The 27,999-nt window shown below is 52.9% G+C and overlaps 1 protein-coding gene and 1 non-coding gene across 2 annotated transcripts; both read left to right on the top strand.

Moving 5' to 3' along the window:
• Positions 1–1,073: 1,073 nt before the first annotated feature.
• TRNAC-GCA lies at positions 1,074–1,145 on the top strand. The gene has a single exon. It is a non-coding gene; the product is annotated as a tRNA-Cys (tRNA).
• A 587-nt stretch (positions 1,146–1,732) lies between these two features.
• On the top strand, positions 1,733–27,899 carry LAPTM5 (lysosomal protein transmembrane 5). Its single transcript, XM_027518120.1, has 8 exons — positions 1,733–1,941; positions 18,017–18,110; positions 18,972–19,048; positions 20,694–20,828; positions 21,529–21,651; positions 22,794–22,889; positions 25,166–25,258; positions 26,512–27,899. Exons 1-8 carry the CDS (start codon positions 1,855–1,857, stop codon positions 26,599–26,601), a joined length of 795 nt encoding a protein of 264 aa, XP_027373921.1. The 5' UTR covers positions 1,733–1,854; the 3' UTR covers positions 26,602–27,899.
• The last annotated feature ends 100 nt before the right edge of the window (positions 27,900–27,999 follow it).

Below are 27,999 nucleotides of genomic sequence, written 5' to 3' on the forward strand. Positions count from 1 at the left end.
GAGGCCTGGAATGCTGCAGTCCATGGGGTCGCAAAGAGTCGGACACGACTGAGTGACTGAACTGACTGAACTGATTGGCTACCCAGCTGGGAGGGGCTGGGATTTGAACCCAAGGCATGAGCCTCTGAGCCAAGCTGTTAACCTCCACTCTGTACCACCTTTCTATGATACCTGGTCTCAGCAAGGCCTGTAACAACAAGAGCAAAGACAGGCTTGAAAATTAAGTAGGGAAGGGCTTGGCTGGGCTGCCCAAGAGCCTCAAACTTGTAGAACCCTTTTTGGTCTCATTGGCAAAGAGAAAGGTTTGATCAAGACCCCCAGCCAAGTTTTGTAGGTCTAATAGAGCAGCTCCTGCTGAGAGGGAGGAGCTAGAGACCTTTAATAACCTCTCTTGGTGTATAAATGATGGGCAGCTGTAGTAACCAATTCTAACTCTGTGATCTCATAAGAGGCTGGGACTGCATGGCAGGTCCTGCTGAGTTTCTCCACTGGAGGAAGCTTCACATAGCAAGTGAACTCTCAGTGTCTGGACCGAGCAGACTTCTTGCAGGAATTCTGCAAGTGCCTCCTATTCCCTTCCTTTATTGCAACACAGATAATTTCTCATCTGAGAAGGGAGTATAGATCCCAGTGTAACTTGTTTAATAGTCTCAGTAGATTCATTCCAGCTTTTCCTAAGAGCGAGGCAGAAAAACCCCTGATTACATGGGAGCATCGGGGGCCTTGAGGCTCACAAAGAGGGACCTGATGGTGAGTTCCCCAGATTGCTATGACGGACGCCTTGATGACCCAGCTGTGGGAAGAGCCGAGCCCAGGACTGACACCCAGTTGGTGGGTTTGTTTAGTAATTATTCTTGTCCTGGTTTGGGCTTCTCTCTGAGGCTCAGGGTAGAGTGAAGACACTGATTTCTAGAACCAGTCAAGCCTTAGTTCAAATCTCCATTCCTCCACGGGTCAATTGTGTACCCTCGGGCAAATCACTTCCCCTCTCTGTGCCTCAGTTTCTTCATCTGTAAAATAGGGATAATAGTAGCTCCCTGAAAGGGCTGAGAAGATGAGAGGAGTGGTCAGCCTCCCTGGTGGCTCAGAGGGTAAAGCGTCTGCCTGCAATGCAGGAGACCCAGGTTCGATCCCTGGGTTGGGAAGATCCCCTGGAGAAGGAAATGGCAACCCACCCCGGTATTCTTGCCTGGGAAATCCCACGGACACAGAAGCCTGGTCGGCTAAGGTCCACTGGGTGGCAAAGAGTTGGACACGACTGAACAACTTCACTTTAGAGGATTAAAGGCGTGGATCCAGGACCATGCTTGAAAGTGAAAGTGAAGTCGCTTAGTTGCGTCTGACTTTGTAACCATGCTTAGGAAACACTTAACAAGGTGGGAGACACGAAGCAGTAGCCGTTTTTGTAGCTGGGCAGACCTGGGTTTGAATCCTGCCACCAGCACTAACTGCTGTGTGACTTTGGGTGGATGCCTTGACCTCTCTGAGGGTCTAACTTCTGTCCGGAAATGGGACTGGTAACAGTCCCTGCATCCAGGGTGGTGGTGAGCATCCTGTCAGCGGGGTTTTGTGAGTGAAACTGCTGAAACCCCAGCCCTGAGCCCTGGCAAACAGCAGGCAGTGGAGACGTAAGGGAAGCCCCTCCGGGAGTGGCGGCGGCCCCCCGCTGTCCTACTCGAGGCAGGCCGGGGCCCTTCCCCTGCCGCCCCGCCCCAGCTGTGACGCCCACACCCCTGCCTGTCTGAGGGGCAGGAAGGAAGTGAGGAGGGCAGCCGGCAGCTTCCCCTTTTCTGCCCCTGCTCCAGGCTCCTCGTTCCTTCCCCATCAGTGCCTCGGAGGAGGGGAGGCAGCATCATGGCCCCCCGCGCGGCCGCCATCCGCCAGACCTGCTGCTGCTTCAATGTGCGCATCGCTACCACCGCCCTGGCCATCTACCATGTGGTGAGTGTGCAGGTGCCCCGGGCAGTGTGTGTGTGTGTGTGTAAGACAGAGAGCGAGCGAGCCCCACCCCCATCTACTGAACCCCCTTGAATGGGAGGACCGTTGTTCACCACCTCTTCGTAGAACCCCGGCGGTCCCTTCCCTGCTCTGGGCCTTAGGGTCCCTCTCTGTCCAAAGTGTGTGCCGGGGGTGGGGTTTGGGGGCGGGGGGAGCTCTGCGGCAGTGGCAGCAGTGGAAGGAGGGGGTCCTTGTTCTAAACCAATATAGCTGCCATTCTCTCTGAGGCTCAGTTTCTGCTTCTGTGAAATGGGACCTTCAGCTCCACAAGCTTATTCAGGTGCAAACAGCCCCAGATGTGAAAGTGCTTTGGAAACCCGGAATCTCAGGAAGAATGTGAGCCAGGAGTGTTGTCAGGAAATGGGGTCAGGTCACAGGCACGGCTGTGCCGACTCTCCCTGGAGCCTGGGCCACTGGAAGGGATGGGAAACGGGAATCTCCCTTTTGTGCTTCCAGAGGGAACAGAGGGGCCTGAGTCCTCTCGGTTTGGCTTGCATATGAGCAGGGTGACTGGCCTGGCCCTGGAGACTTGGGTCAGTTGAGGAGGAACGGGCCCACTGGTACCCCTTTGGAGGCTGGTGCGCACAGCTGGGTGTTGAGTCTTGTCTCTTATAAACTCAGAGTGATTCTGGGCAAGTCGTAGCCCCCCGGGGGCCAGAGGCTCTCCCTCTGTCTAGGTGGCTGAAGGTTGGGGTTCTGTTTTCGGGCCCTGTCCAGACCCATCCCCCCAGCCTACAGTTCTGAGACACACACAGCTCACCAGACCCAGCGCCTCCCTCCCAGGGTGACTCAGGGCCTGTGGTTAACAGTTCTTTTATGAGCCTGGAACGGCTTCCTTAAAATTAGCCTAAATCCGGCAATGCTGTGGCAGGCTGCTATAAACTGTTCAGACCTGGTTGCATCTGCTTCCTGTCGCAGGCAGAGCTGGCAGGGCTGTGGCCAGAGCCCAACCTTCAGAGCGCTGGTGCCACTCAGGGTTCAGCGCACAGTCTCTGGATCCGGACTCTTGTGTATCAGTCCTGACCTCGTCACTTCCTAGCTGTGCAGCCTTGGGCCACTTACTTAACCTTTATGAGTGTCTGTTTTGTCTAAAAAAAAAAAAAAAAATGAGCCTGAGAATAGTAATACCTCTCTGATGGGGTTGTTGCAAGGATCAAGGGTATAAATATCTACGAGGCATGTAGTGGGAACTACTACCTGACAGGTAGTTGAAGTTATTATTAGCAGGGCCTCAGACACAGAGCCTGAGGCTGGCACACCCATAAGTCAAGTAGTCAGATCCCCAGAACACTGGTTTTGGGTGGAGCTCAGAGGTTGCTCCGCCGGGCTCCTGCCAATATGAGAGTGATTCTGAGAGAAGTGAAAGGCACTTGACTGTCCCCAGACCAAGTCCTTAGGGCCTCTTCAAGCTCTGAGATTGTATCATGTTCTTGGAAACACAGTGTCCTAAGCAGGGGTGTCCCCGTGGGAAGCAGGCCCCTGGGCCCCTACCCTTGCTCTGCTGCTAACTAGCCATGCAACCTTGGACAGGCTGCTTCCTTGGGCCTCAGTTTTTCCTTTACATGATGATGGATAAGGGGCGTGGACTGGCTCAGAGGTCTCAAACGCTGATGCGTCCGGGGCCAGGCAGCTCCTGTAAGTGAGCACCCTGGGGCCTGTGGACCTTGCTGTGACCTGGGAAGCCTGTTCTGCGTCTGTTCTGGCAGCTGCTCTCTGTTTCCGCCGATTGTTGCTATGTGGGCCCCAGCAGCCGCTCTTATGACATTTGGAGAAACAGGAAACATGGGCTTTTATGCCACAACTTCTGCTGTCTCCATGTTAGTGACTGATTTGAGGAAAAAAAGAAATCCCTGGGCAGACCGAGTCAAATCTACTTGCAGGCTGCAGGGCCCAGAGTCTGCCTTGCAAACCCCTGACTTTGTGACTCTTGAGGTTTCCTTTTGCTCATGCCATCCGAGATCCTCACCTGTACACAGCGATATGACATCAGCCTCTGCCCACAGAGCTGAAGAATGTGTGCGCGGGTGATCAGGAAGCCTTCTTGGGGGAGTGCCACTGGCAGAGGTGTAGTTTGGTTATGAGGAGGGTGGATCTGGGATGGAGAGGTGTGCAAAGCTGTGGAGGCTGAGGACCGTGGCTTGTGCTTGGGACCCTAGACAGACCAACTGGAGGCTGTTGGGGAGTAGGAGGTGGGAGGGGATTGGATTGATAAGCTAGAGGTTGGACCTTCACGACAGGGCACTTTTGACATTTGGGGCTGGTGCATTCTTTGTTGTGGAGCATGAATAGCACACTGTCAGATGTTTAGCAGCATCCCCTGGCCTTTATTTACAAGATACTAATAACTCCCCACCAGCTGTGATGACCCAAAATATCTCCAGACACTGTGAATGTATCCTGGGGGTGAAATCACACCCAGCTGAGAACCACCATCTTTCATGTGGGTCATGGGGAGCCATGGGATGTCCTAGAGCCGAAGGCAGGAGAACGGAAGAAAAGTCTGGAAGCTGGCCCAGGCAGTCTTCTCTGGGCTGGAATGCTTGATAGATTCCAGTGGAGGATGGTCCTCCTGCCCTCTCCGTGAGAGGTCTTGCTCCTTCCCAGAAAGGGCAGGGCTTTCTCTGTGGCCTGGCAGTCACATAGCAGGTGTATTGTCAGGGCCTTGAACATCTGGATAGAAAAGTAGACTCTGCCCTCCAGATGTATTGATCACCTAGACTGGTGTCATCTGGAGCCACTCGTGGGTGACAGCCCTGCACACGGAGAGCTATTCGTGGACTGGGCCCCTCTAGGGAGGGTTAAATTGGGCTCTTGGCATCCTGAGACAGTACCTCCGTTTATTGAGTCATTGGGGTGTTATTACTGCAGGACCTCCACGCCCAACGGCTGGAGGACCTTCTTCCCCACTTCCCTGGGTTTGTGCAGAGGATTCCCTGGGTCACAAATGATTTCTGACCCAAAGTGGCACACCTAGAGGAGTCAGAGAACTTTTGTAAATTGGTCTCTTTGGTTCTGGTTTATCTGGCAGCCCAAAGCATGTCTGTCCCAAGTTAATGGCAGGAGATAAGGACCCCAGAAGACCCTTTTGCCCAGAAATATCTCCCTCCCAAGGTGCCTGGAGTTCCATTAGAAATTCATTGTCTGATAAAAAGCTTACACCCACGGTGATTTCAATCCTGTAGCAAGAGAATACGCCGAAACAAGGCCAGGAGGAAATGAGACTGATGCTGACCTTGGCTTGTCTCTGGGTTACAGGTTGTGAAAGCTCTATTTTTTTTTTTTCTACTTTTCTGTATTCTCAGTATTGGCTACAATGAGCATGTATTACATTTTAAAAATAAATATTTTATTTTAGAACAGTTTTGGATCCATAGGATAACTGTGAACAGAGTTCCTGTATACCCCCTTTCTGGACTCCCCGATTGATAGCATCTTACATTAACATGACGCATTTGTCACAATTGATGAGTCAGTATTGACTTACTATTATTAACCACCAGCCCATACTTTATTCAGATTTCTTCAGATTTTCCCTAGGATCCTTTTTCGGGATCCCATGTTGTATACAGTCATCACGCCGCCTTAGGTTTCCCTTGGCTGTGATAGTTTTTCAGATTTTCCTCACTTTTGATGACCTAGACAGTTTTGAGGAATATTAGTCACGCATTTTGTCAGATATTCATCAAATGGGACTTGTCTGGTGGTTTTCTCCTGGTTAGACTTGGACAACATGTTTCGGGAAGGAGATCGCAGAGGTAAAGTGCCCTTCTCCGCACTGCATATTGAGGGTATATGCTTGCACATGCCTTATCACTGTTGATTCTGACCTTAATCACCTGGCTGAGGTCCTGTCTGTTGTGTTTCTCCACTGTAAAGAGACTGCTTCTTTACCAGTGTTCTGCTTGACTTACAGGTCTGCTGGCAGCAGGCTCCATGTCTGAGGCACTGCTAATAAGAAAGCACTCAATCTCTATTACTTAAAGGACCCTCTTGTCAATGTGGATTCACTCTCAACATGTCTTTCTTTTCCGTGCCCAGCCCCAGGCCAGCACACTGGCCTGACTCTTTCATGGCCTCTGTCCTCTAGGGGTTCCAACCTACCAAGGAAAAATTGTGATAATGGTGCTGAAGGATAACAGTGCTGGCTCAGATGGGGGCACAGACAAGCCCCCTTAGGTCAGCCCTGGCGTAGAAGCTATGGGTTTCTCGGGCTGCTCAGCGGTAAAAAATCTGCCTGCAAGGCAGGAGACACAGGAGACATGAGTTCGATCCCTGAGTCGCACAGGAGACATGGGTTCGATCCCTGAGTCAGGAAAATCCCCCAGAGGAGGAAATGGCAACCCACTTCAGTATTCTTGCCTGGAAAATCCCATGGATAGAGGAGCCTGGCAGGCCACAGTCCATGGAGTTGGAGTAAGAGTTGGACTCTACTGAGCATGCACCAGGTGGAGGCTGGGATTCAGGAAAGGCTTTTGGGAGGAGGCCTGAGTGCTAAGCATGAGCAGGACTTTGCTTCAGAACGTAGAGGAAAAAAAGGGCATGCTGGCTGAGGGAGCAGCAGGTGAAGATTTGGAAGTACTGAGAAGCTCATGGAGCTGGGATGGAGGGAGTGATGCTTATGAGGTAGGGGAGGTTGCAGAGGTCAGCAGGGGCAAGACTGAAACGAAGCTCTGGCTTCTTTCATGGATCTCTGCTTGCCCTAGTTCTCTCATTTCATAGAGGAGTGAACAGGCTCCAGAGGGTCCCTGACTAGTTCCAGGTCACACAGGGAGGTGGGGAGGGGCTTGCTCCGGACCTCGGCTACCAGCACACAGGTGTGTGGGGTGAGCCCACGGGTGCACAGATGAACTCCTTACCTGGTCCATGGCCCAGGGGTGGTCCGTCTGTCTGAGAGGCCCTTCTCTCACCCAGCGTTCATTTCTTCTTCATGGTCCAGCTCATGGGAAGCTTCCTCCTCCGGGAAGCCCTCTTGTTTGTCCTCCTGAGAACTGCAGTGGCTTTTGGCTTCTCTCTTTCTGCTCCACTTTGGGGCCTGAAAAGATTGTGGACTTATCTCCATCACTCACTGACAATGTGACTGAGCAGGCAATTGCCTTTGCTGTCTGGGCCTCAGCTTCCTATCTGTTAAATGGGGCCAGTGGTCCCTGTCTCAAGGGTGATGGTTTTGAAATATTGAGCTGATGTGGCCCTACGAGAGACGGGGCTGGCAGGCAAGTGCCCAGTGTGGGCTGTGGGATGTGACCAGAGGCCACTCCCCTTTCTAGAGCTCATCTGTTTAGAGTCTAAAAATAGGTCCTAACTGTTAGGTCCATCTGTTAAAACCTCTGCCTTCACGCCCAGTGGCCCCATGTGGGGCAGAAAGAACTTGCTCTGTATGCTGCCTGAATGCGGGGGGAGGCCAGCGGGGGTAGGGTGGGAGCCATGGCCCCTCTCCAGAGCCATGGCCAAGGCGCCCTGGTGGGAACTCAGTTGTGCTCCCCATCTCCAGGGTATGCACCCTGCCTTCTAGCTTATAAAATGTCAGAGGCCTTCAAGGGGACCCCTGGACCAACTGGGCCCAATGTAGGGTGGCAGGCAGGGCCTTCTGGGGAGCAGAGTTAGTTGGGCTCTTCTTGCTACCCTAGGCCTGGTGGGCTGAGTGATGGTGGCCAGTCATCTGTGAGAGGTGGGCCCGGACAGGCCAGACCCCAGAGTGAGCCTTGTCCCATCCCCACTTCCTGGTTCTCAAGCCCAAGGAAAGAGAAAGAAAGGGCTTCTGGGAATGAGAGGTGGTGAACGGTGGTTCCATCCATTGGGGGTCACCTTGGCTGGAGGGACCCACTGCTGTCAGAGAGCCATACCAGCCCCGGGGTGGGTCCTCCCTGGTGTAGGGGCTGGGGCCTCACTCAGACCTCGCCCAATGGCTGGAGGGCAGGGCCTGGGTGGGCCAAGGTTCTCGGTCAGCACCCTAGTCCGGGGCCCTGCCGCCCCTCACCAACCGGAAGGGAGGCTTTTATTTTGAGCCCAGGGCAGTGGCTCAGAACCAGGACTTCTATCTGAGCTTACTGAGGCCTGCATTGGTCTCCCAGGGGACCCCACACCACCAGGGGCACAGAGCCTTTAACGAGGCAGGAAGCTGAGCAGGGAGCTTGCAGAGCGAAGGTGCTGGCTCCCTGCCTTCCAGCCCTCAGCCCTGCTGCAGGCCCAGTGGGTCCCTCTCCTTCTCCGAGCTTCAGTTTTCTCTCCTGTCATCTGGGGGCCAATAACCATGACTGGCATGGTCAGAGACTCAAAGGGAACCAGGTGAGAGACCCAGCGAGTACCCAACAAATGGGATCTACCCCGGAGCCCCTATTTGACAGAAGAGGAAATTGAGGCTTGCACAGGCCAAGCGACTTTGCAGCCCGGGGTAGATCCAGAACAAGAGCCCAAGAGTCCTGCTCGAGGCCCAGGCTTTGCCGCTGTTACTCCAGACTGTGTCGGGGGAAGGGCCGGCTTCCTGGTAGCCATGGAGTGGGATTCAACAGTAGTATCCGGGTAGCATTGTTCTTAGAAACACGGAGCCCATGTGCAAAGATGCAATCTCTATTTCACCTGTAAAATTAGAGGGAATTGACCTCTCCTAAATGCTCCAGTCATACTAACACTTATTATCACAGCAGGGGCGTTTGCCCTGAAGGTAAATAAGGAATTGACGCTTTGTGGGGATGTTTGGGGGTGTTCCGAAAGTGGAGGAGGATGGGAGCGTGGACTCAGCTTGGAGGCTCATTCTGAGCCCCCAAATGGGTGACCATAAAGGATGACCACCCCCCATCCTCCAAGAAGAGCAGTGTCCCCCTGGGATTCAGCGGGTCAGAAAGTTCACCTTCAGTGCCTCTTCCTTCAGGGGGAGTCTTGCCCTTCTGTCTTCTTTCACAGGGGCAGGTCTGAAAGGTCAAAGGGCAGAGGGCAGAGGACAGGCCTTGCTGGGCTGTCACACTCGAAGCACAGGCAAGGGACGGGGCTCGGAGGTTGAGACACTGGTTTTCCCGGACGTGGGCCCAGAGCGAGCTGCTCCCATGCCGGCACTTTCCACTGCAGGGTAATGAACCATGGGGCGTGCAATCCCAAACGTGTTCTCTGCCAGCTCCCTACCTATGCGTGAGCTGTTCCTTTTTTCCCTGGAGTGTTCTTTCTTCCTTTTCTGCCAACCTCATAGTCACATCCCTGGAAAACCACATGTCCCCTTAGCATCTCCTGCATCCCTCCACCAGTCCAGCCACCCAGCGGCAGCTGCCATTTTCTGGGGGCCTCCTGTGTGTCGGGCATGTGCTGAGCCCAAGTTGCAGTTCCCCGAGAAGCTTCTTGCAGTTTCCTAAACGCACCTCATCCTTTTTTGCTTTTGCTGTTCCCTCTGCCTGGAACACCCTTCCCACTGCCCTTTGGTTGAAATCTTTAATTCTCACCACCTCTCAGAAGCCTTCGTGGAGCCCCGACTCCTAGACCCTGAGTTCTCAGCATCTCCCCCTATCCCGGGGTGGCTCCCACCTTCACCTGTGGGGGCCTTGGGGGTCCTGTGGTCTGGCCTGGAGGCCTGAAGGCCAGGGTCGGCCCTGCCTGATTCATCTTCGTCATCCCCAGGGCCTGACACGGAGTAGGTGGCTGCCAATCTCAATTGTATTTTACTTTTGCAAACCTTTTATTGGTGCATAGTTTCTATAAGTGGATGTCTTGATGACCTTTTTCAGAAAGCAACATCCAGGTAACCTCCAGACTGAGAAATATGACTGGACCAGCCCCCAAGGGCCCCTGGTGGCCCCCGCTCGTCACTATGCGGCCCTCACTGACTTCCTTCAACCCTCGTAGTTCTAGAAGCACCCAGGGATGAGTTTACACATCACGGGCTCTTCTTTTCTCTCAACACTGTGTTTGTGAGCTTTTTCTGCATGACTGTGTGTATCCACTTTGTTTCCCCCTTGCTGTATACTATTTCACTGCATGAATATATCACTGTATGTTTGCCTCTTGTAGGGAGGGGGAAGACACTGGGGTTGTTTCCAGCGTGGGGCCCTTACAGTGGCCACGGGGACCCGTGGCTTGGTGTCTGCCCTAGGCACGGTCCCTAGATCTTTCTGAAGATCAAGTCTTTGGTAGCAGACATCTGTCAACCTCATCTGCTCCGAACAACAGCCCTGCTAGTGGGTGGAGCCTTCTTTCTCTTTTACAGATGAGGAAACCCGGTGCAGAGGAGTCGAGGGGCCAGGTGGGGCGAAGGAGGGGCTGTTAATGGGGCGGGGGGGCGGGGATGGGAGGGAGGCTGGTGCAGCTGGGGTCCCAGGGAAGTGAGGGCAGCCTGGCTGGGGCACCCGCTGAGCCGTGGTTCTGGGAAGGCGCCCCGTGATGGTATCTAGGCCGGCTGGGGAGGTGTCTGGGGAGATAGCGCTGGCAGAGGCGGGAGGGGGGAATGGCCCCCACCCAGTTGCCCCTGATAAGCTGCGACAGGAAGTGTGGGGTGGGGTTGGGGAGGAGAGCTTCCTCCCGACGCTGATGCATCTGGTTCTTTTCTCCCATCCTCTGGCCAGACAGCCCCAGGGGGCCCCCCTCCACACACACAGGGAAAGCAGGGTGGGTGGGTGATGTGGAGGGGAGTGAGCTTTCGGGAGGGGGCGATGATGATGATGATGATGGGAAGGAGAAAGATAACAATTGTGACAGCCTGAACATGCAGGAGTCCATGAGTTCCTTGGCCCCCAGAGCCGGAGGACCCGGGGTCAGGTTGGAGCAGCCCTGGAAGGCTGGAAGAACTGTGCGCTTGGGACCAGCTTCCCATTGTGCGAATCGCTTCATCTCCGTTGTCGAGGGCGGAGGACGAGCCGGGTCCTGACTCCTTGTGCAACCTTGGCTGAGGCACTCACAGGCCCCGTTCTCCTCGGATTGGAAGTGGGTCAGCAGTTCTGACCTCACAGACTTGTGAGGAGGAGTCATTTCAGTTAACAGACAGGAAATGGCCCACGCACCGGCTCTCATGTAGTAGATGCTCACTGAGTGTCAGATCGCTTTGTCAATTTTACCCCCTGGAAGCTCAGAGGATAGGTTTCTGCCTGCATGCTTATGCAGATCCTAAGCCCCAGCGGGGCCCCCATTCTTCGACTGGGAAATGGTGCTTGATCCCCAGAGTCAGGGGATCTGGTGTCATCACCACCATCATCATGTCATGCTGTCAGGAGTGCCGTGGACATCGGCAGCCCCAGCAGGCCTGTGGCTACCTCCATCACCACCAGCCTGCCACTCCACCGTCACCTCTATCATCACTGCCCATAGGATCATAGCCCAGCCACAGGGCAGCCAGTCCCTGTCTCCCAGCTCCTGCACCATTGTCAAGCCCACCTGACCCTTGTGTCTACTCCACTCAGCTGCGGCATCACCGCCGTTATGGCCACGGCCATGTTCAATAGTGCTCCCATACCCCTGCCCTCCTGGCCTCCTCCTCTCCTCCTACAACTGCTGCTGTAGGTTAAGGAAGGCAAGTTTCGGAAAAAAGAAGGAGACGGGCACTGTACAGGAACAGATCACCTTTAATGAGGCGAGAAGGGGCAGCAGTCAGATTAGTGAGCTGCTGCACTTACCCAAGAAAAGAGTAAGTATATATAGGCATGTATGTGGAAAGCTACTGTCTTAAGGGGGCCTGTTCTTCTCCAAGGTTGTTCGGAGTAGTTATCTCTTAAACGGTGATTGGCCAGAGGCTGGGACCAGCTGGGAGCTGGGTCTGCTGCTGCTAAGTCACTTCAGTCGTGTCTGACTCTGTGCGACCCCATAGACGGCAGCCCACCAGGCTCCCCCGTCCCTGGGATTCTCCAGGCAAGAACACTGGAGTGGGGTGCCATTTCCTTCTCCAATGCATGAAAGTGAAAAGTGAAAGTGAAGTCACTCAGTTGTGTCCGACTCTTAGCGACCCCATGGACTGTAGCCTACCAGGCTCCTCGGTCCATGGGATTTCCATGGCAAGAGTACTGGAGTGGGGTGCCATTGCCTTCTCCGGGAAGCTGGGGGTAATCAACCTTAATGTCCATTTTTTTTTTCTTCCTGCGAGAGAGTTCTTTGTTTTGCTTAGAATGGTGGGGAGGACCTGGAGGGGAGTTTTAACTCCAGGCTATTTTGAGCTGCGTACCTTTCCTTCAGCTGCCCTTTTACTTGAGCTCAGGCTGTTGGTTTGCTCCTCAGAACCGCCAGGAAAACAAGTAGAAATTCTCCTGGCCTCCTGGCCACTTCCCCCATCACACGGCTTAGGGAAGTTGTGTGTTTGTTTTTGAGAAAGAAGAGCTGGGGTGGGGATGAAAGTGGGAACTGAAACCAGGGAGAAGGCGAGGGAAGAGGTGAGAAAGGGGAATGGAGAGTGAAGGCAGCAGTGGGTGGGCTGAGTGTGGTCGGAACTCACCGGCCACAGAGCCGCGCCTGAGTGCGGTGTCCGGAGGACTCAAGCTGACTCTGACTCTGCAGTCTGTTTGCTGTGTGGCCTTGGGCTGGCCACTGCCTCTCCTTGGGCTCCACGTGCCCATGGGTGACATCCCCTCTCTCAGGGAAGAGTCATTCCTGCCCCCGAGTTTCCCTGGATCTGTCGTGGCATGCTCCAGGTCTCTTCTGGAAATGCTTAAAGCCATGGTCAAGCTTTTCCTGTTTGTGAAACCTTCCCGGGGCCTTCCAGACAGCTATGATCAGTCCCTCGTCAGGGACTCTCAGCCTCCCGCATGTCCCATGACATGGCTCTGAACACTCTGGTCGCCTGTTGGGTTCCCCTGGGGACTGTGACACCTGCAGGCCAGGGTCAGTGACTTTTCCAGACAGGGCTGGGAGCTGGTGGGTGCTCAGAGAGTGTTTACTGGATGAACAAACAAGGGAGCAGGTGTATACCTGCCCAACAGTGTGTACCGATGGGCACTTGCTGTGTGCCAGGCTCAGGGCTGGAGTGCCATTTGACCGATAGCAGCCCTGCCAGGCAGGTCCAATTATTATCCCATATCCCAGAGGAGGAGACTGAGGATCAGAGAGGTTGGGAGCTTGCTCAAGGGCACAGAGCCGGGGTTGGGGCGGGGTCACTTGAGTCCCGCACCCTGGCTCTTAGCTGTAACTGACCAAAGATGCCGTGATGGAGGAACAGGTGGGCAAGTGAATGCCGTGTGCCCAGGCATTGTGGGAGGAGGGAAGCCCCATTCCTATCCCAGGAGGGCATGAATCATGGCCCAGGCGGGCGCTCAGACTCAGGGAGAGGACAACTCTGCTCTAGTGGGAGGAGGGAGATGAGGGGAAGGGGAGGGCCAGGTGGCCTGGGTAGTCTGGACTCTTGGGGTTTCCTGGCCTCTCCTAGCTTATGCTATAGGTAAGTCAGGTACTTTCTGAACTACAAAGAGCTCTTGTCTGGGGGCTTGGGTGGAGCAGTGAGGACTTTCTGATGAGTGGGGTGCATTCCGGGGTGGGAGACCCTGGGCAGCCTGGGTGTGACATGCCATGGGTAGCAGGAGTTCAGTCATTCCAGTGAGAATAGGGGTGACTCTCTTCATTGACTGGAGGGGATAAACTGAGGTCAGGGAGGAGCCAGGACTTGGCCAGGGTTATCTAGCCGTGAGACAGTGGGAGAGGCCTCTTCTACCCTAGCTGTGGTCCCTTGAGCTGTGGGTGTAGGGTCGGTCGGTGGCCTGAGGAGGGTGGGCGGATGGTTGGTGAGACCAGGGCTTGGCCCCAGATCAACTACTCAGCCTGGAGTGGAGCCTGGACTCTGGGAGCCCAGGCAACAGGGTTCATATCCCAGCCAGGCCACGTGACACAGGGCATGTGAATTTTCCTCTCTGAGTTTCCATTCCTAATCTCTAACATGGGGAAGATGTTGGCTTTCTTGCAGGGTTTTGGGAGATGGTGGTACAAGCCTGTGGATACAGTTCTGAGCACAGAGTAGCTGCTCAGGGAATGTCAGTTCCTCTCCGCTTCATCTCCTACAGAACTGACATGCCTGTCTTCCTCCTGGATCAGGGACTGGTGTCTTCCATTGATTGTCAGAGGCCAGCAGAGGGTCTGAGTCAGACTGAGGTTGCTCTGGGGTTGGTTCCTGCCTCTGTGAGCCTCCAGGTTCTTATCTGGCAAGTGGGGACAGGGTTATCACTCTCCTCCTACAGGATGGTCGGATGAGAAGGTGAAACGGGGTAAAGGAGGAGCTTGGTTTTAAGCACAGGTGGTTTTTTACAAAAGTAAAAATGCTTCTAGTGTCTGCTGCTGCTTCTAGCACAAGCTGTGGGAGGTGGAGGAGGCGGCAGAGGGAAGGGGAGGTGGGGCCCTGCTGGCTCTGCTGGACTCTCACATGGGAGTGGGGGAGGGCAGACCTCAGGCAGAGCCAGGAGGTGGGGAGATGCTGGGAGGACACTGGAGGGGGGAAGAGAATCAGATCCAGCGCCTATTGGCCTGGGGTCCTACAAATGATCAGCTGAAAGGCCTTGGACAAGTTACCGGACCTCTTTGAGCCTCACTTTTCCCATCTGTGAAATGGAGGTGGGAGCATTAAGAACAGTCCCTTTGCTGGATTTGGGAGGATCACAGGGATGGTGTGGGTGGTGAACAAGGCATGGAATCAGGCTGTATAAAGGTCCCCCCTCTTCGCTCTCGTTCCTGGGATCCCAGGATATTCAGGAGGGGATGGTTGAAGAGGGGTAGTTAGGACGCTAGTGGCAGGATTGCTGAGGTGGCAGCAGGGCTGTGGGAGAGTGTCAGGGCCAGAATTGAGAATCTCGGGAATGGTTTGTGGGTTGGCACTGGTTTCCAAAGTGGGGTGATACCCAAGGTGACCACTGGGGCCTCAGAATGACAATATTACAATTTCTAAATTTTTCAGTCATGTTCTTTATTCATTTCTGGGTATGTTGCGTGTAGGTTTTATGATGTTCACTCTAAACCAGGATGGTGGCACATGCGTATAATTTGGAAATCAAGAAACAGAGTAGTGTGTGCAAACGGTTTTATTGACATAGGTACATGATCAAAGTATCTGAGCCCTCTGGAGTCAGGAAAAGCAGGGCTCCGAGGAGACCTGGGGATTGGGGTGTGTGGGAAGGCATCAGGACAGCCCTGGGAACTGGGGCTTCAGGCTCCTCTTTGTCCCCAACTTGCTGTGTGTCCTTGGTCCAGCCACCTAACCTGAGCTCAGAAAATGAGCAGAAGGAGTTTATAAAAGAAGCAGACAGACTCTTTCTAGCAGCAGGATGTCAAGACTGTCTGATTCTGAGTTTCGTCCTAGACTCAGACAATCCTGGACTCTTGGGACTTCAAAAGGCTTCCTGTATCACGGCTGATAGATAATCATGCATTTCTAAGCTCAGCTGTGGCGAGTCGTCTGTGCTCTGCTCACACATCTCAGGGACCCCAGAGCTTACCATCTTTCAGGGAGCCCTGTTCTATCCTGAACTGAGCCGTCACGTGCCTCCCTTTCTCTTTCCCTCATTACAGGGGAAACTGGGGGAAAATGGCCTGGAACTCTAGTCTTTAGGAGGTGAGGAAGCAGCCTTTCTCTCTCTGAGCTGTTTCCTGTGCGTATCAGCCACAGCCCCCACCACATCTGCCTTCTGCTGTGAGCTGCTTTCCACAGTTCTGGTGAAACAAAGCCTTTTTCATCAGGTAGAGGGGGCCCATGTCAACTCACAGCAGCCAAAAGCAGTTTATACTTGCCGAGTACCCACTGCAGGGCTTGAAGCTCAGTGCTTTGCAAATACAAGACAATTTATTTCCCATTAAATCCAGTGCTTGCCAGTTTCCAAATGAGGGAATTCAGAGAGGTAAAGTGACTTGCTCAAGGTCACATAATGACCTGGATTTGTATCCATCTCTGCCTGACTCTCGGAGAAAGCAATGGCACCCCACTCCAGTACTCTTGCCTGGAAAATCCCATGGATGGAGGAGCCTGGAAGGCTGCAGTCCATGCGGTCTCTGAGGGTCGGACACGACTGAGCTACTTCACTTTCACTTTTCACTTTTATGCATTGGAGAAGGAAATGGCAATCCACTCCAGTGTTCTTGCCTGAGAATCCCAGGGACGGGGGAGCCTGGTGGGCTGCCATCAATGGGGATCACACAGAGTCGGATACGACTGAAGTGACTTAGTGACTTAGCAGCTGCCTGACTCTGGAGCCCAGCTCCTCATCAGTCTTCTTTGCTGTTCCTTTCTGCCCCCTGAACAGGATGTAATATGGCAGGAAGACAAATTGAAACCTCTGTCTGAGCTAAAAAAAACCCATCAAAAGTCAGCCAGGGGGAAACAGATGGTGTTTGTCAGCTGAGCATCAGTTACTAGTGCAGGGCCGCCTAGAAAGCCCATGCAAACTTAGGCCATATTAATAGAGGTAGGCCATCCACTGCAAGGGAGGAGACAGTCTTTTTCACAGTGTGGTCAGATGGCACTGGAGAAGTGTGTATGTATGATGGGGAGAAGGCTTGCTGTAAGGATATGAACTCAATGAAGATTAAGTTCGCTGTGGTTGGAAGCATTCAAGTAGAGGATGCATGGTATAGGATTCCTGCCTTAGAAGATAGAGGGCAGGGATAAGGTGACCTCTAAGGTCCTTTGAAACTGTAGCTTTGTGGCTGAACCACAGCTCTTGCCAGGACCACAGCAATGCTCATGTCCGTCAGGTTTGCCCCTTTTCTGTCATTCTTAGCAAGGGTCCCCTGAGGGAATAGGGTTTATCTGTTTATCCATCCGTCTGTTCATCTATAGCAGCTAGAGCAGTGAACAAGAGAGACACAGTCCTTTTCTCAGTTCAGTTCAGTCACTCAGTTGTGTCCAACTCTGCGACCCCATGGACTGCAGCACGCCAGGCCTCCCTGTCCATCACCAACTCCCGGAGCTGACTCAACCTCATGTCCATTGAGGCAGTGATGCCATCCAACCATCTCATCCTCTGTTATCCCCTTCTCCTCCTGCCTTCAATCTTTCCCAGCATCAGGATCTTTTCCAATGAGTCAGCTCTTCCCATCAGGTGGCCAGAGTATTGGAGTTTCAGCTTCAGCATCAGTCCTTCCAATGAATACTCAGTGCTGATTTCCTTGAGGATGGACTGGTTGGATCTCCTTTCTATCCAGGGGACTCTCAAGAGTCTTCTCCAACATCACAGTTCAAAAGCATCAATTCTTCGGTGCTCAGCTTTCTTCACAGTCCAACTCTCACATCCATACACGACCACTGGAAAAACCATAGCTTTGACTAAAATGGACATTTGTTGGCAAAGTAATGTCTCTGCTTTTAAATATGCTGTCTAGATTGGTCATAACTTTTTTTTCCAAGGAGCAAGCATCTTTTATAATCCAGAGAGAATAATAACAATAATAATAATAGCACAGACTGTGCTTATTATTTGTCAGGTACTTTAAGTGAATCATGCCACCTGGCCCCACTACAACCTTATGAGACAAATATGAGTATTATCTCCATTTGCACACGAGGGTTGAAAAGCCAGGAGGACTGGCATTCATAGATCAGAGACTCCCAGGTCTGAGTTGATGATCCCAAGAACTTGAATTTCTGTCATGCTCAGATGCTGTGACTAAGACCCCATGATGTCCAGAGCCTGTCGTTATAAAAGAGGGTACACAGCAGGGGCCCAGTCCCTGGCGAGAGCCCTCTGTTTCCCCCACTTCCTCAAGCCTAACCTTCAGTAGTCACAGTTACAGCTTTGCTAAGAACTGGGTGTGGTTCTAAGTGCTGTCCTGCGATGTTCTCCTTTACTCCCCCCATTAGCCTCCTTAGGTAGCTGTCAGGATTATCCTCATTTTACAGATGGGGAAACGGAGGCACAGAGATGTCAAATAATTTGCCCAAGCTCACACAGCTAGGAAGAAGAAGAAGGAGGGTTAAGAGCTTGAGCTGTCTCTCTCTAGGCCACACTGTATCCGGGATGCCCCACTGCCTGGCATTCCACCTCCTCCAGGACCTCTCCTTACGGGCCCCGACTGCATACTGTTGGGGTGGAAGTGGTTGGTGGTGGGACTGTGCAGACTCCGGCTCACTGATGCTCTGTTCTGCCCCCAGATCATGAGTGTGTTGCTGTTCATTGAGCACTCGGTGGAGGTGGCCCACGGCAAGGCCTCCTGCAAGTTCTCAAAGACGGGCTACCTCAGGATCGGTAGGTCCAGGGGAAGCCAAAGGGCGGGGAGGGGTGAGGGGAGGGGCACCGGCCAGGGGTGGAGCAGCTGGAATTGAGGCCCTGCCACTTGTCCTTTCTGACGTCTGCAAGTGGAGAAATTCCCAAGTGTCCGCACGAGGTCTCCAGGTGTGAGAGCAAATAGGAGGCTGCTAGATGGTCAGGCAGTAAAGAATCTGCCCACGGTGTGGGAGACCAGGGTTCGATCCCTGGATCAGGAAGATCCCCTGGAGAAAGGGAATGGCAACCCACTCCAGTATTCTTGCCTGGAGAATCCCATGGACAGAGGAGCCTGGTGGGCTACAGTCCAGGGGTTGCAAAGAATCGGCCATGACCGAGCCACTGACCCACTTTGCAAACCTAACCAGCCCTTCTAGTCTGGACTAGTGGCTGCGGCAGCAGGAAGCCCTCTGCTTAGCCCAGACAGGTGCCCGTCACGCAGCTCCTCACCGTGGGCTCCAGCCCCTGCTCACCTCTCTGGTCTCACCTCTCATCTCTTTCTGCTCCCTCCACGCTACCCTCCCCCGGCTGCACCCACCACACCGAGCTGGGCCCTGTCTCGGGGTCCCTGCCTGGCCTCCTGGCTCATGGGCCAACTCCTTAGAGGCCTTCCCAGGCCCCTGCCACCCCTCTCCCTCTCTTACGCCATCTTTGTTACCTGAAATGTTCTGTTTGCAACTTGGTAGCCCCTCAAGACTGAGAACCGCAGGAGGGCAGGGCCTGGGCTTTCCTGCTCACTGGCATAGTACCCACACCAGAGGTTCCCAGAGTGTGGCCCTTGGAACCTGGAATGCCTCCCTAGGGGGCGCTTCTGGGCCCCTCACCGCTCTCTTTGCCTTTCAGCTGAACTGGTCTCCAGCTTTCTGCTCATCACCATGCTCTTCATCATCAGCTTGAGCCTGCTGGTTGGCGTGGTCAAGGTGAGGGCCTGGCTGGGGAGGGCAGGGGAGTTGGGACCTGGGAGGTGGGTATGGAACCCTCGCTGCCCTCCTTCCCTCTCCTAGTCACACCCGCTACATGGGCAGCCCTGGATGCTGAGAGGTGGGAGGCAGGTATTTGGTGGAGATCCAACTTGCACCCTGAGATCTTCAAACTTAGCTTTTGGAAACCTTCCACCTTTTTTCCACACCAGACCCCTCAGGCTGGAGGCCCCAGTTTCCTATGAAAATCATCTGTCCTCCGTGGGCAAGGGTGTGCTCAGCCAGCTGTGGCCGCCGCTCATCACTGACGCTTTGGCTGAACTAGCTGCCAAACCACATCCTTTTGAATTGCAGGTGGTGGCAGGGAATTTGGTAGAGAGAAAAGGAAGGGGCATTTTGAGGCCTAGGTAGAAGGGAGGAAAGCAGTGGATTCTGTAATCAGTGCGAGGAGCCCAAGCAGAGGGACGGGTGCAGCTGCGTCTAGCTCAGTGCCAACCAGCTAGCAGATGAGAGAGACGGACTGCGGCTCAGCCTCCTGCAAAGAGGAACCTGTCTGTCCCTTGGCAGTCCCGGGAGTGGGCAGGAAGCCAGGGCCCAGGTCACACAGTCATGGGAGCGGGCCCCGGAAAGAGAATCCTTTCTGGGCAGACAGTGGGCCGGGTATCCCAGGGCCAGCAGGGTGGGGTGGTGATTTGGTGCTGGTTTGGATTGTCTCCACCTTGCTCCAAACACCATTGTTCACTCCCTAGCTAAGATCACTCTCTCAGGGGCCCTGCAACCCAGGGAGGGCTTTCGCCTTGGTTCCTGGTGGTTCCTGGGGGGTCGTGCAGAGACACAAATGGTCCAGCTAAGAAAATGGATCCGATCGTCACTGAAGTCCCTGAGCTTTAGCCTGGGCTGATCCGGCTGCCTCCTGAGCAATTTTGGATAACCACATGAGAAACCACGAAACCACCTTTTCTCTGATTTTGTCCCCAGCTGTGGGTTCCTACGAATTAATACTGGTCACAGTGGTCACTTGCTTGCAGTTGAAGGAGAGGGATGTCAGCCTTGACCTCCCAGGCCCTCTCACTGTGACTGAACATCCTGGGAAGCATGCTACCCAGAGGTCAGATCCATTGTTAAAACAGCACAAGCTTTCTTTTTCCCACCTTCAGGCCTTAGCTCCTGCCAGCCCTGCTGCCTCCAATGCCCACCCCTTCCCTCCCTGCTTCTTTCCAGCTCTAGTCCCAGTGACTCCACTTCCAGGAAGTCTTCTCAGATTCCTTTTCATCTGTCAAATGGACACAAAGTCTTTCCTTCTTGGGTTCTTAAGAGCGAGTTGAGGCAGACCCGGGTCCTACAGCCCCGAGCACTTATCTGTGTAGATGAGGACTGTTCCTGGTGTTCCTGCTGTCTCCCAGGACACTGAGACTGCTTACCCTCAGGGCCTGGGTCTTGCCTTCTCCCCATGTCCAGACGCTCGCTCAGAGGAAGGCACGTGGATCCCCATGGGGTGACCTCAGCTGAGCTGCACAGATGATTTAAGAGAGCACCAGGTTCTCAGGGAGGGAAGGGAGCTTCAGGCCATGGGGTGCCGGAGACCCTCAGGCTGCACAAGACCCCTTGTGCAAGGGACCCCAACCATGCTGGGCTTGCCTTTCAGAACCGGGAGAAGTACCTGCTGCCCTTCCTGTCCCTGCAAATCATGGACTTCCTCCTGTGCCTGCTCACCCTGATGGGCTCTTACATCGAACTGCCCGCCTACCTCAAGTTTGCCTCCCGGAGCAGCAGGCGGGTGGTGAGTATGTCCCGTGTCCCTGTCCCGTGCCTCCCAACCTCCAGTGGGGGAGACAGAGGAGCTCAGGCTGGTGAGGGCAGGAGCCCACAAGGCCCCTTTCTAGTTGGTGAGGTTGAGCAAGTCTCTGAGCCCCTTCAAATCAGCCCGCATTTCTTCCTGTAAAATGTGTCTGAGATCATGTCTCATCCATACATCTAAGTATTAACTGGGGAATACGTGCACAGGGCACCCAGCATGTGGTAAGCATGGAACAAAGGTGAGTTTACACCATAGGAAAGGGGACGCCCCATTTCTGCCCCGAGCTCCTACTTTGTCCCTCAACCACATTGAAGAAAGGAAGGGAAGATGGTGAGCATCCTTGGTGGGAATGCCCATGACACCTGGTGCCAATCACTGACTCAGCTTTACAGAGTTGCTTTCACACTTCTCCTGACTGTGGCCTTTGAGGAGACTGACAAGCTATGCGGCAGATGACCCTGGGCTGGGAGTCAGGACATCCTGGTTCTTGTCCTGGGTCTGCACCAGTCCATGGTGGCAATGTCTGAGGAATGAGCTTCTGTTTCTTTCTGGGCACCATGGACCAGAGAGTTGTTGATGTTTCTGGCTGGCAGTCTCTCAAACTGAGGGTCCACTGTGTGCCCCATGGAACCCAGACTTTTGGGTTGGGGCTAACTTTCTGGTCTGTCTTCTTCCCCCAAAGAGCCCCTCCAAGGTCCCACTGATGACCCTACAGCTGTTGGACTTCTGCCTGAGCATCCTGACCCTCTGCAGCTCCTACATGGAGGTGCCCACCTATCTCAACTTCAAGTCCATGAACCACATGGTGAGTCTGAGCTGAGGGTTCGCTGCCATCACTGACAGTGTAGCCTTGAGCAAGTTGCTTCCTCTCTCTGTGCCTCAGTGCTTAGGCTGGGTTCTCTGAAATTAGAGCTGGGTGGGGAGATTCTTGCGTGAGTGATTTCCTGAAGGAGAGTTCTCAGGAAGAAATCTGAAAGGAGCCAGGGAAGCAGGTTAGACAAAAGGAAGAAGTCAGGCAGATATGTGGCTTTAGGAGTAGCCCTGAAGGATCCCAGAGGGCGCCCTGCAGTGTGAACTGCAGTGCAGAGATGGTGATAGTTTTTCACTGGTCTCTAACAAATGATCCGCAAACATAGTGACTTAAAACAATAAGCAATTGATTTCTGAATAGTTTCTGAGGATTGGGAATTTGAGAGTGGCTTAGCTGGGTCGTTCAGATTCAGGGTCTTTCTTGAGGTTGCCTTGAGGGCATGTGACTGTGGACACCGAGGGCTTTTCTAAATCGGGAGGATGCCCTCCCAGGCTGGCTTGTTGGCATGGCTGTGGGGCTCTTTGCCTTGGTTCCCAACGATGTGAGCCTTTGAGAAGGCTGCTTGAGCATCCTCATGTCATGGCTGCCAGCTTTCCCCCAGTGAGTAGCCAAGTGAGAGCAAGGAGGAGACAGCCACATGGTCTCCGAGGTCATACTTGCCTCTGGCACATCCTATTGTCTGTGAGAAGTGAGTCTCTAAGTCTAACTCACACTCGAAGGCGGAGTGTCAAAGGATATGTGCACATATTTGCGTATGCCGCAGAGATTGTGCCCTCAGAGCAGGACCTTCCATCAACCAGTCCTGCTGTAATCTGCCCCTGGGGAGGGGACATGCCCCCCAGGTGTTTCAGGATTAGGTGGATCTGTCAGCCAAGACTACCCTCTGGAGAAGGACATGATGGGGACAATGGGGGCACCAGCCAGATAGGGGTCATCTGGATGGGCATCAGCTGCATTTGCCTCTCTGGGCTTGCTCCCCTGCCAGACAGGGCTGATGATAGCTAGCACTGGCCTCCCAGGGCCCTTGCAAGGATCATCTGAGATAATGTGTTCCTATGTGTATGGAGAGCTGGCTTTTATTCCTGTTAGAGTTCCTTAGGGCAGAGGCACTGAAACGGCCCCCACATCTGTTTCAGAATTACCTTCCCAGCCAGGACGGTATGACTCACAACCAGTTCATCAAGATAATGATCATCTTTTCCATCGCTTTCATCACCGTCCTCATCCTGAAGGTGAGTAGTCCCTGCCCCACGGCTCAGGGAGGGGTGATGAGGTTGTGCTGCTCCAGGGCCTCCCATGCCAGGCTGTTAGGAGACAGGGAAGCGTGTCTTCCATGTCTGCCTTCCTTGCTGTGGGCTCCAAACTCCAGTGCTCCCCACACCAGCTCCTTTGACCCCACATGGGATCCTCAGGGACCCCCAAGTTAGAGCAAGTGGATATGTGAAGACCCAGCTGTGTTAGTTAGGGACTTAGTGTGTGACTCAGAGAAACCCTGATCTAGGGGAAAGAGGAGCTATTCTGTCTGGAATTAGATTCGGAAAGACCTGGATTTGAATCCTAGCTTTCTCTTCTGTAGCTATACGGTTGGTTTTCAAGTCACTTCTCTCTGGGTCTTGGATCTCACCTGTGAAAGGTACATCCTGTGTCTTGCTTTGCCCATGTCAACAGTTTTTTGTGATTCAGGCACCAAAATGTAGACAGGTCCTGAGGTCATATTATTAGAGGTTTGGTGATGAGAAAGAGGAAGGAGATCGGTTTTATTTTTCTCAGGAGCAGTCAGGCCCGGAAGACAGAGTTCCATTTCAGGTCCCAGTTCTTAGAGATATGGTGACAGACAGGAGTGTGTTAATTGTATCAGTCTCTAAAAACATATTGATACATCTCTGGTCAATGAAGGGGTTCCTTGGTGGCTCAATGGTAAAGAACCTGCCTGCAATGGTCAGTAACATTTGAGTAACGAAAGATATGTTAATATGTCTCTGGTCAATAATGTGTTAATAGCAGCAGAACAGGAAGGTGAAACGGCAAGAAAACTCTGCCGTCTTAGGGAGTCAGTGAAACCGGGGCAGTTCAGCTTGAGAAAGAAATGACTCAAGGGGGATGTGATCACTGTCTCCAAGTACCCGAAGGACTCTCATGGGGATTCTGGAGGCCACAGTGGGGACCTGTGGCCGGAAGCCACAGGGAAGCTGGTGTCGACTCAAGAGAAGGAAGGGCTTTTAAAAGCGTTCTTTTCTGATTGTGAAAGTAACATATGATCGCTGTAGAAATTTAGAAACTACCGATGAGCAGAAAGAAGATGATCAGCCCATCATCCACCGCCTCTCAGAGAGTAGCACTTCGAATGTCTGGGTGCATTTCTGCCCCACCCCTCCTTTTTTTTACGGGTGGTGTTACCAGACATCACTGCCTCCTTTCATCTGAGGTCCTGAGCAGTCTCTGCTCTCACTTTATGCCAAACTGGAAACAGCTTCACTCCTTTTAACCCTTCCTCAAAGGACTGAGCTATCACAAGTGCATCAGTCATGCTCAGTGAGAACACTTCTGAAGGCTGACAGGGACCCAAGTAGGGGTTCACATCATACACGCTGCTAGAGAAAAACTGCCCAAACACAACTCCATTCCCCCCAGCCCTCTCCTGTTATTTTCATCCAGTGGGAGTGGGGGGCTGTTCTCTGTTAACATGGAGACCTATTCACACATCTTAGGTCTGCCCAACTCTGCCTCAGTGACCACTCTCCACCTGCTTGCTTTGCCCTGGCCCTTCATACTTCATTCTCTCATGGCTCATTTTATTTATTTCTTCTCCCTCTAAGTCTCCATCATGGGAATCCATGAGGCAGGGGACATTCCAGATACCAGGACCCGCTCTTCTTCCTTAGAAGGCAGTTTAGGGGCAGAGAGAGATTTACTGGCTCTTGCTCCTTGAATGTACCCTGGGGACTTCACTCCCCACCCTGGAAAACTTCTCCCCAATTCTTACATCAATTGCTAAGAGAAAACTATTGCTCATGTCATCTGACAGATATATACATCTGTACATATAATTTTTACGCATCGATAAACATAAAACACTACTGTGTACAGTTTGGTAATTTGCTTTAAAAAATCAACATATCATAAGCGATTTTGTAGAAAACTTTTCTGGCTGTTAGCTCTGTCTCAGGACGGGTGGAGCCACCTTAAGAGGTGGTGAGTTTCCTGTCCCCGGGGTGAAGAATCAGGATCTGCAGGAGTGTTGCCAGAGTGGCTGGAGGGTAGCTCAGAAGCCTCCAGAAACCTCCCTGTGCTGAGTCTGTGGGGCAGTGAAAAGGAGAGCACCTTGGATAGCTGAGACTGGCAGGTGAGGCCCCCTCCAGCCAGAAGAGGCGTCTGAGCAGCAGCAGTTGAATGTGGCTTTGCGGGGTCAACTGGCGTTCCACAGGAAGCAGGTAGCATCTGTCCCAGGCCTGCTGGGGTGGTGAGAAGGGGATCATGAAGCATAGCCTGACCTGGGCCTTTTTTCCAGGTCTACATGTTCAAGTGTGTGTGGAGATGCTACAGACTGATGAAGTGCACGAACTCGGCTGAGGAGAGGAGTGGTTCCAAGATGCTACAGAAGGTGAGCCTGCTGGGCAGTCAGGGACCAGGTCTGCCCCCACTGTGTCACTGGGGGCAGGTCTCTCTGCCCTGCTCGGTTTCAGTCTCTCCACTTGTAAGATAAGAGCTGGACCAGAAGAAGTGTAAAGATCCCTTTCTGCTCTGATTGTCTAGGATTCAATTCATTCATTCACGCATTAAACATTTTCTGCCTCTTACTCTTTCTTGGCCTCACATCCAACCCTTTGCATGTAGAGAAAATTAAGATGCCACCCTGTCCTGGAGGAGAGCATAGTCCAGAGTGAACCTAGACATGGAGATTCAATTACAACTTGCTGTGAAGCACAGGGGCAATGGGAGAACAGAGGAGGCACCTAGCCTCATCTGGGGTTTCAGGGAAGGCTTCCTGGAGGAAGTGGCACCTGACCAAATCTTAGACTGTCAGTTGGTACAAGTTAGCTGAGAAAGGGGAAGGGATCTTCCAGGAAGAAGGGTGAAGTGCACTAAGAAGCAGATGATTGGAGAAATGATGCAAAATTGCAGCTGGTTTAAATTATTGGAGGCTCACTTTCCTCATCTGTAAAATGGGGATTGTATTGGTTAAGACTTTTTTTTGGGTTGCTAGTGTTAGACACCCAGCTCAATCTTACTTATGTTAAAAAAAAATATGGAATTTATTAGCTTATAGAACTTGGAAGTCCAGTGTTTGGGTCTGGTTCAGGTATAGCTGAGGCCTGATGTCCAGAAATTTTATTTTTAGACATCCCTATCTGCATGGTGACAAAACAGCTGCCAATAGCCCTAGACTGACATCCCACCCTCTAAGTAACCCCCCAAAAAAGAAAGACATTCCAGGAGCATGTCTGATTGGGCCAGCCTGGGTCACAAGCCTATCCCCAAACCAGTGATGGATTGCCGGGGAGGATGAAATCCTACTTTGAGTGACCACTGCAGGTCTCATATCCACTCCCTTAGGTCAGAAGGATGATCGGTTCTTCTGAAAGCACACGGGCTGAGAATGTTTTCCCAGGGAACACGGTGTACTGCTCTCAGAACAAGGGGGCTAGGTGCTGCACAGGCAGAAACAAGTCCGTCTGCACCTGTCTTGTTCGTGTACTGCCCAGCACATAGTTAGTACCCAAAGCATGATAGTCGTCACCCTCATCATCATTTTCATCATCTTGTCAGAGCTGGGGGTTGGAGCCCCTTGACCCCAGGTTGGGATGGTGGTCCCAACTGGTCAATTCTCAGTCCTCGTCTCTCTGTCTCTCCCAGGTGGTCCTGCCGTCTTATGAGGAAGCCGTGTCTCTGCCATACAAGGTTCCGGAAGGGGGCCCAGCACCACCCCCGTACTCAGAGGTGTGATGCTCGCCAGGCCCCAGCCCTGGTGCTGGGAGGGGCGGAGCTGCCTCGCAATCCGCTTCTTTGCTTTGGCCCCCGTGGCCTGGGTGAACCACCTGGCTGACTTCAGGACCATCCGCTTGTGTCCCCCTCGCTGGCCTGCTTTTCCTGTGGGGCCTGGGAGATGCTCACAATGGGTCAACCCTTTTAGGCTGAATGATTCCTTGGGTCTCGAAAATTCAGTCCAACAGCCCTTGGCTTCTTTCGATCGGCTCTGACACTGGTCTACATGACTGGTCTTTCTAAAGTCAGTGAGTTTGGTTATGTAACTCTCAACTTGACCAGTTTTACTAAGGGGCTGACAAATCAAAAACACACTTGTCAGTTCGGTGAAAATAATGTGGTCAAACAACGAAGTCCATTGCATTGATTTGTAAATAGTTGTCAATTCACAGAGCAATTTAGTCAAGTAATCATGAGTTGGTCCTCCCCACCAAATACATATGTCCAATTCCTTCCAATAGTTGCTTAAACAATGATTAAGTTAGCCAACCCTCAGTTAATTTAGTGAAGACATCCAATAATAAAAAAAACTCAAATTAGCCCCCAAACCATTCAATTCAATCTCGTCCAATAACCCAACTGCCTGCTGTGGTCAATTCAGTCCTTGTGAGTCCTGAATAATTGTTCATTCAAATGAAAATGCAGTCAAGTATTTGCCAAAACAGGAAGTAGCCATTGTTTTAATCATCAAACAGCCTCTACAGACACACAATAGGTTTGCTAAAGAGTAGTCATCCTCAACAACCAGTCACTCACGGCCAGTGTGGTCACATAGCCATGGGTCCTGGGAAATAGGTGTCCTCAACCGCGGTCATCTCTAGTAATGCACTTTCGGCCCATCCTGCAGCCTGTCCACCGCCAGTCAGCTGAGGCCACCCAGCTCTGCCTGACACTTGGGTCAAGCAGAAATTCAGCCCTGAAATCAGGCAAATGCATTTGTTGGACTAAATCCACAGGTTAGTTCAGTCAAAACAGGCCAACCCTTTGTGGGCACAGACCCAGCCCTGGGGGCTTATGTTGGTGGGGCCATAGGGAAGGTTTTGGTACCTGTACCACCTCTTCTGTCTGCCTCCCTGGGGGCCAGGATTTCTGAGGGCACAGACCCAAAGGTGGAGAGAAGGCCACAGAAGCAGGTTCTCTGGGGTCTGTGAGGGGGTGCAGAGGGAGAGGGCTGTGCAAGGGGCTCCCCACCAACACCCCTTGTGCTACTGCTTTGTGTGATGGGGAAGAAGTTTTAATAAAGCAGCAACACGCTTCTCTTTGGCTCATGTGGTTCCTAAAATATAGTGTGTGGCCAGGGTTGGAAAGTCAACCTTCATCACTCCAACACACACACACACACACACACACACACACACA

This window comes from Bos indicus x Bos taurus, chromosome 2 (genome assembly GCF_003369695.1).
Source record: "Bos indicus x Bos taurus breed Angus x Brahman F1 hybrid chromosome 2, Bos_hybrid_MaternalHap_v2.0, whole genome shotgun sequence".
NCBI classification, from domain to species: Eukaryota; Metazoa; Chordata; class Mammalia; order Artiodactyla; family Bovidae; genus Bos; species Bos indicus x Bos taurus.

Coding starts and splice junctions, on each gene's coding strand:
- LAPTM5 (XM_027518120.1), top strand. CDS start 1,855: ATGGCCCCCCGCGCGGCCGCCATCCGCCAGACCTGCTGCTGCTTCAAT. Junction 19,049..20,693: donor TGCTGGTTGGCGTGGTCAAG/GTGAGGGCCTGG, acceptor CTTGCCTTTCAG/AACCGGGAGAAGTACCTGCT. Junction 22,890..25,165: donor TCACCGTCCTCATCCTGAAG/GTGAGTAGTCCC, acceptor CCTTTTTTCCAG/GTCTACATGTTCAAGTGTGT.